General features: G+C 49.1%; 1 protein-coding gene across 1 annotated transcript; it reads left to right on the top strand.

Moving 5' to 3' along the window:
- Positions 1-932: 932 nt before the first annotated feature.
- On the top strand, positions 933-7,236 carry RTN4R (reticulon 4 receptor). The gene is made up of 3 exons (XM_010199297.2): positions 933-949; positions 1,991-2,067; positions 5,807-7,236. Exons 1-3 carry the CDS (start codon positions 933-935, stop codon positions 7,234-7,236), a joined length of 1,524 nt encoding a protein of 507 aa, XP_010197599.2.
- Positions 7,237-11,312: the final 4,076 nt, after the last annotated feature.

Raw genomic sequence — 11,312 nt, 5'->3', positions numbered from 1 at the left:
AATTCTCCTTCCTCATTCACCTCTCAATTCACCTTGGACTTGAAATGCATAAAAGTGCTGCCCTCTTCCTTTTGGCACATACACACTCACACACACAGACCCACCTTTGGCCATAGGACAAAGCAGAAGACCCTGAAGCTGCTTTGCAGAGTGTCTTTCAAAGCCATGTGCTGAATTTCAAACAATACCCATTCAGAGCAGGGAATTAAGCAGCTATCATGTCTCTGCACTATAAACAAAGGCAAAATGCTGTGTGCATCAGCAAAAGGCTTTGTATTGTAAAGTACTCCCTTTATGTCCAACCAGGAGAGAATTCAAATGATTATTGACCCTCCACTGTAGGAAAGCTGCATTATAATATCTCCAAATCAATAGAGACAAGTGCAGGGATGTAGAGAAAGGCCACAGCTCTGCAAATGCAGAAAACTGCATTTTGTTTTGGCCTCTTAAAAAGTTTGCAAAGCATCTATTAGAGGTCCCCAGAGCCTTTTCCTTCTAATTGCCATGTTTGACAATGGGATAGCACAGGGGACTGGCAGGAAAAACAGATAATGGACCCACTTTAATTGCTTCCCAGTTCCATGAGTCATAACACTCCTGAGATGGCAAAGGGGAAGTGAGGCATTTTGTCTGGAAGAGGTTTCTGGCTTTTAAGAAAGCTCTGGAGGAACAGATACTACACTCAAAGCCAAAGTCTTGGAGGGCTTGAAGGTTCCAGGTACTGGGTTTTCTTTCATCTTTTGTTTTTGACTGGAACTATCGAGTTTAGGTTTTAATCATGTCCTGGGAGGGGTTCTCATCGCCTGTCACGCCAAGACCCTTTCTCTCAGGGACAGGCACTAAGGTTGAGTCCTGCAGGTGACAAGAGTCCAGGATGTGGTGGACAAAGCTGGGACAAAGCCTGGGACATATTAATTGTGAAGGAGGGGAGGATGGTGGAAAGGAGGAGGTCAGTAAAAGGGGAAGGAACAAGGGTGGCTGGGGAAGACAGTGGTAGAAGATGAAGTGCCTGGTTTTGTGCCAAGGTGCCCAGCTTGCCGTTCAGAAACAGACACCACGACTTGAAGAGTTATAAGGAAGGGATGTTCACTTGGCACCGGGCACTCGGGGGATCCTCCACCACAAACGTGCCCCCCTGACCCTGCGACTTGCTTGACTTGTATTTGGTACAGAATTACAAAGTCATATGATGCCGTTATCACCTCTACAGAGACACAACCTGTCCCTGCTTTCACATGTAAATTAGGTCTCCTCTTCCTTTTGTTTGTGTGATGGCCATGGGGCTGTGGGGGATGAAGGCTCATAGTCTTGGATCTTTCTCACCCCTGATCCTTGCACAACTTCAGCTTTCACTTGACCCCTCACCCAACGGGTTTTTCTGCCTCCAAGGACGCTGGAGGACCCCAGAGGTGTTGTATAAGCAGAGAAGCATGATCCTTTTACAGCTCCTGTGTGCAGATACTTTTGTCTGTATGAGACAAATAAACTTTATACTACTGCAATCAGTTGATATAAAGCTCCACATCAAGCTGATGGGTGCTGGGATGCTCGGTTTCTGTACACATCTCTCCAATACAGCCTCCATATCAGTGCTCCAGCTCCTTCCCTCTGTGTGCTCCTTTCCTAGTAGGACTGACGTGAGGTGATGTTCCACACCATGCTGCAGTGCTCAGCTCAGCATGATGGGGCCTGGGTCTGTGCTTTGCCTCATGACATTGGGCCCCGAAACAGGGGCCTGTTTGCAACTGATGGGCTCCAGCCCAAGGGGCACGGGGCAGTGATACCATTGGCCTGTCTTGATCTTTCAGGATTTGCTCTAGAGTAAGAGATTACCTGAAAAAATGGATGTATAGTCCAGGCAGACAGGAACTAGCTTTACTGTGCTTCAAACCACCCTAAAATGGTGCAGTGGTGTTAACGTGGCTTGATGACAGATCTTAGCAACCTTCCTGTCCCAGAACCCTGTCTTCTGCCCATCCCTGTCCTGTAGCGGTCACTTGGCCACCTGGTCAGAAAAAAAGCAAGGTAGTATTTGCCTGGAACTGGATGAAACTCTTCTGGTGCAAGGTCTGGATGTCTCATGTCACTTGGTAGCCACTGTGTTCTGGGACATAGTGAGCACAAAGCAGAGCTGAACACGATGGAGAAGCTCCTCGGAGGAGCACGGGAAGGCCAAGGATTTGTCCCTCTGATCTCTGCCGCAGCACGTCCCAGCTTGGCTCAGGAAGAAAGGGTCATTTTGACTTCCCGAGGCTGTCTGTGGACTGCACCCACTCCTGCACTGTCCAGGGACCCTCTGACAGCTTTTGGGTGTGAAGCTTTGTCATGGATCAGTCAGGACGTGGTTGAGCTGCACAGTGGGAAACTAACTGGAAAAAAAGCTTTGGGGGATGATTGACAGTAGCCGTCTCCAGTGGAAGCAGCTAATCCGAGCAGCTCATGAACACCAGGTCCCTAATTAAAGCACACAGGCTAGCCCTGCCTGTAATTAATTTCCCTCTGCTTTTCTGCTAGCAGACAGCTCTGAGTGCCACTGACTCACAGCTCCTGGCAGCCTCAGAGGCAACGGGAGAAGAAAAGCCATCATTCACTGTGGAACAGGATTTGCCCCTGGGGAGGATCCTCCAGCTCTGCACACACCTAGAAGCTGGGACAGGACTTTGCTGCCCAGCCCTGTCAGCTCTGTCCATAGGATTGTGTCCAGTTTTGGCCTCCCCAGTTCAAGCGTGATGGAGAACTTCTGGAGAGAGGCCAGCACAGGGCTACCAAGATGCTGTAGAGACTGGAACATCTCTGTGAGGAGGAAAGGCTGCAGGACCTGGGGCTGTTCAACCTGGAGAACTGAGGCTGGCTGAGGGGCGATCTCATTAACACTTATAAGTGCCTGAAGGGTGGATGTCAAGAGGATGGGGCATGTGTTTGTTCTGTGGACAAGGGGCACAAGCTGGAACGCAGGAAGCCCCTTCCAACCCCCACCATTCAGGGATGATGTGATTCTGTGAAGGGCAGGTGCTGTGTGCTCAAGAAACAAGCAATCAAGTGATCCAGAGGATGCAGGGCCATGGCTGTCAGGAGCAGGGTGGCACAGGGCAGGGTGAGACTCACATGCATGGCTTGTTCTCTGATGGCTGCTTCATAGTCTTTCTTTCTCTCCCTGTGTATACCTATATTTACTATGCACTTGCTCCCCTGTTTGGAGCTGGAACAGGAGTGTTGTCATTGTGACTCCTTTCCCACAGGGACAGTTCTTTGCATTCACTCCACTGTGAGCGTGCCACATATTTATAAGGCATGTGGGACACATCTGGGTTGCGGTTGGGTTTTCCCCAAGAGGGTTGTATCCCCTGCAGCACTGCCAGGGCAGGGAGGAGCAGCTGGGAAGAGCTGTGGAGCCTGCAGCAGTGTCTGCAGCCCCAGCACCATCTTGCTGGAGCGAGTGGTGCTGTGTGGTGAGGTGAACAAATCCCGTTGCTCCAGCACCACCCTGGCCCCCATCATCTGAATCACCAAACTGAAGGAAGAGGCTCCAGAAAGTCCTGTTTCTCTGGCTACAGGTTTTTGTTACAGAGTGAAGAGGGATGGTGCTGGTCAGAGTCGCCAGCATTGTTTTAATTTCCCAGGAGGCTCCTCTTGGTGTGACATGTCTTCAGCAGGGGATTTCGGTTCTCTCGTGTTACTTTGCTCCATACAATGGGACGTGATGTGTCAAAACATGACAAGCCAGCCAGAATGTGTCATAATACTGCACTCAATACACTGCCTTCCAGGGATGCTCAGCAGCTAATAATATCAGGCTCAAATTATCTCTGCATGCTGAGCTGTTATTTTTTCTCCCATGTGGACTATGATGTATAGGAGTGTCTCATCTGTATTGGGCTGTTGGATCACCACAGATTTATTAGCTGCACACAGTGAATTGTTTTGACTAGACTGAAACTCAGCCCTGGGATCCCAGTGTCTTATTGCAGAAAAGCAACATTCCCACCTCGGCTGCTCCAGTGCCTTTGTTGTTGCTGCAGTAAAGACTTTGGTGAGGTTTCCATACAATATAAACCCTTATCATGGAGGTTTGAAGTCATTGCTTTGATGCAGAGATGGTGTGATTTCATGAGCAATGTCCTTTGAGGCTTTTCTGTGAGGGGCAGGGGCTGTCCCCAGGATTTGGCCCCGTGGAGCCAGCATGCTGCACCGAGCCTGCACGGCTGGATGCGACCCAGCTCTCTCCAGTCTCCCCAGTTTATCCCAGTCTGCATCACTGTCCTTTTCTGACTGACATTCTGAACTCTGCTATTTTACCTTAAGGTGTAATGAGGCATCAACATGCCTGAACAGTATTTTCAGTCATTCCAGGAAGAAACAAAGCCCCTCCCATGACAGCGAAGAGGGAAAGCTGCCGTTGTCGCTGGGCTGGAGATCCCCAGCGATGGGGAGGGACGTGTGTTTGTGACGAGCTGGGAAGGAGACACACGTGTCCCTGCTCACACGGTGTTTCACCAATGGAGCCTCCTGCTGCTAGAGTTGCTGCCCATTCATTTTAGCTCCCATATGTGGTTTAGAGGAAGCAATCTAATTACTTGCTGCTAATTGCTGGTGAAGCACCGCTGAAACTACCTCTCTTCCCTGCCTTCCTCACCACGGGTAGGAAACAGCAGGTCTCTCTGCAGATGTCTGCATGGTAACCCTCCCTTCCATTTCACACGGTGATGCTGGCTGCAGAACCTCTGCCTATCCCTGCCCATCCTCCAGGCCCTTTCCCATCAGCTCAGCTGGGGCTGGTGAAAGTGCTGAATCTAAATACTTCCTTGTGATTCCTGTATAAGCCCAGCTCCTGGGGAAGCAGGTGGTCATCTCCTCTTCAACCCCTGTGGGCTGCCTGAACACTTGGCACACATGAAACCTGGTTCTGCAGGTTCTGCAGACTCTGAGGAATCCCTGAATCAAGCTTTGCACATCATTTTCTCCAGCAACGGCACTTCCCTCTGTGGAAAAAAAATGTATTGTTTCCTCCCCTTCCTCAATATCTGCACAGGTTCAAAGGGAAGAAAGGGAGAGAGGAAGGAAAGCAAGGATATGTGGAGTAAAGGTTGGGCCAAGAGCAGGAAAGGATGCTTTTGGCCTGAGACCTCTACAGACAGGTCTGACCTGTAAGTTATTCTGAGAATCCCTCGCAGTTCTTTCTTACAGGAAGACCAGATCAGTCCAGAATTGGTAATGGAAAATCACAGAAGCTGCATCTCTGTCCTACATTTTGAGTGAAATCTGAGGACACTTGCTCGATAGGGAAAAGCAAGGAGCTGGTGGCACTGCTGCAATGGGACACAGCGTTGCCTGGTCCAACCCCATGTCTCCATCAGCAGCCAGAGCTGGGCAGATGCTTTCTTGTAGGCTGAGCTGTGCTAAATGTGCCTGTGGGAGAAACAAATGGCCCCCAGAAGACAGCTCCCTTGCTCAGAGATAAGCTCTTTGGAACAGGGTTCATGTTAAATGTGCCTTCAAGACCCGCGATGCAAAGCCATAATGAGGATCATTCTTTTTCCCCACCAAAATCAGAGGCTTTCAGAGTGCGAAAGGCTGAGAAGGTGCTCAAACTTTGTCACTGCAGGTGCCTGTTGATTTTAGCTGGTGTGATGAGTGGTGGAGCATTTTTGATTCTGCGTTTTCATTGTTTGGCTCCCTTGCCATATGTTGTTTGTGGTTAGTGGCAACGCGCTTAGAAGGGTGATTTTCAGGCTCATCTATTAGTTGCAAAAAGAAACGCTCTCCCATGACCCTGCCTAATTTGTATACTATTTCTGTTATCCTTTAGGAAGCAAACTGCTGATTTTGGTGCTTTGCTTGAACATCCAGTCAGAAGTGGAGTCTTGCCCCGGGGCGTGTGTATGCTACAGTGAGCCGAAGATCACCATAAGCTGTCAGCAGCAAGGACTGACGGCAATCCCCACTGAGATACCCATCCAGAGCCAGCGGATCTTCTTGCACAACAACAAGATAACCCTTGTGAGGTCTAGCAGCTTCACCTCTTGCCGCAACATGACGATCCTTTGGATCCACTCCAACAACATCAGCCTCATTGAGCCCGGAGCCTTCTATGGGCTCAACAAACTGGAAGAGTTAGATCTCAGCGACAACACGAACCTGAAATCTATCAACCCTGTCACTTTCCGGGGTCTTGTTCACCTCCACACCTTACACCTGGATCGCTGTGGGCTTCTGGAGCTCTCCACAGGGCTTTTTCGAGGGTTGTTCTCCTTGCAATATCTCTACCTTCAGGATAATAAGCTGCAGAACCTGCTGGATGACACCTTCATAGATCTCGCAAACCTCACCTACCTGTTTTTGCACGGTAACAAAATCAAGACCTTGTCAGAGAACGTCTTTCGTGGGCTAATCAACCTCGACCGGCTGCTTCTGCACCAGAACAGAGTCAGCCTGATTCACCGCCGGGCTTTTCACGACCTTGGGAAAGTGATGACCTTGTACCTGTTTAACAACAACCTGACGGTGCTCACGGGGGAAACCATGGCTCCCTTGGTGTCCCTCCAGTACCTGCGCTTGAATGGCAACCAGTGGATCTGTGACTGCCAGGCTCAGTCTCTTTGGAATTGGTTTAAGCAGTTTAAAGGGTCGTCTTCGGAGCTGGAGTGTCACCTTCCCCCGCGCTTGGCAGGGAGAGACCTCAAAAGGCTGCAGAGCGCTGACTTGGAGGGATGCGTCGACTCCTTCAACCAGATACGAACAAGTGTCTTTAGCACTAAGACCAGATCTGGTAAACTGCCAACTGGGATCCCCCCTCTTGGTCCCCACAACGGCTCCCCGAAGTGCTGCCAGCCAGAAACGGATAAGTCTTTTATTTATGAAGCTAAAGGCAAGACAGGTCCTTCTTCCCACAGCAGCCGGCCGTCCTCCAACAACCCTCTCAAGGACAAGGAGAACATGTCCAAAACCAAGTACATTGAGACGTACCCTTCCAAAAATGGCAGCAACAAGCAGATAAACGATTCCCCCTTTGGGACCTTCCCCAGCATTGTAGACCCTCCATTGACCAAGTTGAGACCAGAATTTCTAGAGCCTATTGAACCTTCCACAGTCCCAACCAAAAAGAGGCAGGGCTGCTCTAAAAAGAACAAATCAAAGGCCCAGTGCCGCCTCACCCAGCAAGGAAACAGCTCCACGTTACAGCTCAGCCTAAGCCTTTTGATCCCCCCCTTGGTGTGGAGCTTACTGTTGTTCTGCTAAAATTAACTCTTTTCCTGGGTTGCTGACACTTTAATACCAGACTTTTGCTGACCTCCGTCAATGTTGAAAACAAAAGCAGAACTCCCACCCACCCTGAGAAAGCTTTGTTACACAAAACTTAACTGGATGCCTTTATAAAAAAAACACAAAACAAAACAAAAAACAAGCAAACAAAAAGACAAACACCAAGATGTACATAATTTATTTGTCCTGAAACCTGTGAATTATACCTTTGGTCTTTGGAACTGCACTTGCCCACAAAGCAGCTTTTGCTACAGCAGATGGTAAAGAAATATGGTTTATTTACAGGCAAAAACAAAGCAAGTGTAAGAAATGCTCTGAAAAGAATGTCTAAAGTCTGTTTGTAACTTGACACCACACTGAACAATACTGCAGGTTCCCATTTGCAGAGGTAATGGATTTGATGCTGTTTTAATCCTAATGTTTATGAATATTGCAGTTTTTCCGTATTCATTCCATCACACCATGTTTACGGGCAGCATTTGTTAAAGAATGCTGCCTTTTCCTTCACAAGATTGCAGTATATATAGAAATGCATTTTATTTTACTTGTGTACAAGTATACAAAGAAAAAAAATAAAGATTTCTTTTCTTTCCTACAAGGCTGTCATCTGCAAGGGGTGAAATGTGCTAACCAGCTGAAGAGCTGGGGAATCAAAAGGGTGTGGAGTAATCCGTGATCTGGAGGCAGGCTGCAGCGTTTAACACGACAGTGATAAATAAGACATGCTCAGCGTGGTTATGCAATCCTTAACTGGTGCCAACAAAGGGTTTCCTGGAGTGAAACGTGCTCTGCTAATGTTCCTGTTTCCCTTTGAACCGTCTCAGGCTTTGCCCGACGTCATTCATATTTCAGGATGCTCAAAATGCGAGGGGAAGATTCGCCCAGCACCTTGGAGCTGAGGACTCCAGGTTGCAGGTGGAGGAACAGTAGTTAGTAAGCAATCCCAAGAAGTCATGCAGGGCCATTTTTTCTTCTGACACGCACAGAGAACTACACTCAGCTCTGTGATTAATGAACCAGAAGGTACTTGCAGAGTGGAGCAGCGCTCAGGCCTGGGCTTATGCAAAAGGGTGTATCTCCCAAAACATGCAGCTCCTGGCCTTGCAACTCAGGTTGGCTGTGTGGGGAACTGATGTCCACTGCTGGCTGTGCCACCAGTGCTTCATGGAGCCTCTCTGTGAGCCTCATCTTTGACCTCAGGGTACTGTGCAAATCAACCCATTGATGTCTGGGTGCCCCCGTACCACACAGTGGGCTATAAAGCACTCTCTAGATCCAGCTGTGTGCTCCTTGGTTGGCAGAGTCCCCCTGTGCACTTTTCATGTGCTCCAAGTGATGACAGGTTTGTGGTGAGATTTTGCCAAGACTTTGGTTTTCCTTATCAAACTATAGATTTTCTTCTATGCTTCTCTCTTCAGGGAGATTGTTGAGGTATTGAGGTCTATGCATACAAGGTCAGCATGTAGTGTGGGCAGAGAAGAACAAGAGCAGTGTCAGGGCTGTACCAAGGTGCTGGGAACATGCACTAGAGGACTAAGTATGCAAGTGAGGCTGAGGGTCTCCAGGCTGCACTGGCCACCGTTGGGGTTCACAGCACTGGGATTGGTGCTCAGCTTCACAGAACAACCACTTGTGGAAGAGGGAGAGACCTTCACAAGCCAGGAGTGAGGGACATGAGCAGGGCCATGACTTAGTGACAGCCTTTCTGAAGAGGCAACAGCGACTGTGGGAAGAGGCATGGGGGAGGATGCTTGTATGGCTCATGCCCCAGAGAGACTGTGATGCTGCAAGCTGGGCAGCAGCTGTAGTAGTATCTGAGGCCCACCTGCAACATCTTCATGAGCTGTTGCCAAGTACTTTCTACCTCTGCCACAGCCAATTTCCACCTGTGTGAATAACAGGGGGGGCAATGTCCAAACCATTGCATTTGTGACCTGTCTTCTCCAACTACATCACTGGGTCATAGACCCGTACCCATCTATGTAGCAAAGACCCATATGAGTGAACAGGATTGAGATGGGGACTGATCTGCCAGTACCAGCTGTACTGCTGAGCAGGAGGTGCTGTGCAGCATGGCCCTGAGATTCCCAGCTCCATGACCACTGTCAGCCTCTTCAAAGGAGCCAGGCATCCTTTGGTGTAAATATATTGTCCTGCCCAAAGGTGAAGGAAGAAGTCAGTGCCCTGTGATGTGATTTCTAAGTGCCTCAGTAAACTATAGAGCTATGAGAATACTGATGCCTGCATGCATGTCTAGTTTGTGTGTGTACTTGTCTACACACAGAGGTGAGTGACCAGTATATGACCAGCTGCTTTCTGCCGTACTTGCTGGGATTTGTTCACTTCGTGCCAGTGCTGGAGGATTTTCCAAGGTGTTGTATTCTCAGAGCAGACTCTGTCCTCTCCTACTCATCCAAAAGCATATTTCAGACTCTTGAGGGATTCAAACCCACACCTAAAGCTGAAGCACAGTACCAGAGAGCAGCTCAGCTGGCTTGGCCATGGAGTCAGCACCACTCCAAAGCCCATAAAAAAGCCAGAAAGATTGGTGCTGGATGCTGTGACGGGCTGCTGTGGCTTTGGTCACAGTCTCAGCGCATGCTGTGCGCCTCCTTTGCACAGTAGTTAGTGAGTCTTGTGGTCAAAACACTTGGACCAGTGCCCACAGATCTATAGGTTTGAGGAAACCATATGAGGTGGCAAAGACCAGGATGAACCTGAAAAATACCCCCACAACAATTCAAAAGAGAGAGAGCAGCTTTGTGCTGTGGCATTTCCCCAGAGCATCTGAGCGGGGCCTGCACAGAGCTGAGATCTGGGCCTGTCCAGGCCTAAACCAGTGTCACGGGGAGTCTGGCTTTGATGCTCCCCATAGTTAACACAAAGCAGACGAGCACATTACTGTCACTTATGCTGAATGGACTAGGAGTTGCTTTATGCCAAGCCAGTGACACTCTCCTTGCTTTCTAGTGCCTGACTCTGCTGTGCTTTCAGTGGCTCCCAGGACTGTATCTTGGCCGCAAGCCCAGAAGAGTCCCTTGTGCTAATTTCCTAGATTTCCTGCTGTCTAGTTGCCAATTTTCGTGTTTACAGCCATTAGAAGGCCATTTGAATGACAAATTGTTGAGGAAGGGGGTGCAATGGAACACCTGTAGGAGCCTGGAAGAGCCAAAGGGTGAGTTCTGGTGTTGGTGAGGGTAAAGGAGGGTTTGAGGACTTCAAAGGAAGGCAGTTTTGTGTCTGCTTTGTGCATCGCTGGGGTTGGCACAAATCTTCCAGATCTTCCTAGGCCTATTTTACACTCAGATGTCACTAAGTTAAATTGGATTTACCCAGCAGGGCTCAGGACCTTGTTGACTGTTCCTCATCTCATGATACCTCCTCCCTCTTACTTTCTTGCTGTGCAAGCTAGTCAATTTTCTGCTCACATCCTTGATGACAGGAGTGAAATGAAATAAAGTCAACAGTGAGGAGCCAGACCAGCTCTGGATGGATGAGGAGGGATGCAGTCCAGACTCTTCTGGGAAGAATGGACTCCCCATCACAGAGAGTGGAGCTGCACAACTCAGCACATAATGGCCCTTACTGAAGGTGCAGTAAAAACACAGACCTTCAAGCAATGGTAGAAAGATGTTGTGTTCCTACTTGCTCCTCTGACATAATTTTCCTCTGCAGAGCTATGCTTATTCTTTGCTGCCAAAGGATACTACTGGTCTTTGCTACAGCCAGGAACACTACCAGGGTTTTCAGGTTCACCTGTAAGCACTGCCAGGCTCCAAGCTAGCCAAGGACACAATGATGCCCCTCCTTGCCATGGTAACATGTGAAGTGCATTTATCCTCTGCCCTCTCCCTCCACATTCCCATCCTCCTGCAAAGGGCAGGGAGATGGGACTGTACCTCTGCCTATGGATGGGAGAGTCCAAAACCATGTCTCCTCAAGTGGTGATTTGTCCCATCCTAAATGAGGCACAGGCCTGGTGAGCCTCACTCCAGAGGTCCCAACTCTGTCATCTGCCGTCTGACATGGACACATTCTTACCTAAAAGTGAT

This window comes from Colius striatus, chromosome 17 (assembly GCF_028858725.1).
Source record: "Colius striatus isolate bColStr4 chromosome 17, bColStr4.1.hap1, whole genome shotgun sequence".
Taxonomy (NCBI): domain Eukaryota; kingdom Metazoa; phylum Chordata; class Aves; order Coliiformes; family Coliidae; genus Colius; species Colius striatus.
Note: the sequence above shows the minus strand (reverse complement) of the source record. Positions and strands in the feature narration are given on the sequence as shown.

What these genes read in the sequence shown, in the direction of transcription:
- RTN4R (XM_010199297.2), top strand. An exon ending in TGAAACTCTTCTGGTGCAAG is followed by an intron (nt 2,068 to 5,806) that starts GTCTGGATGTCT and finishes GTTATCCTTTAG; the next exon opens with GAAGCAAACTGCTGATTTTG.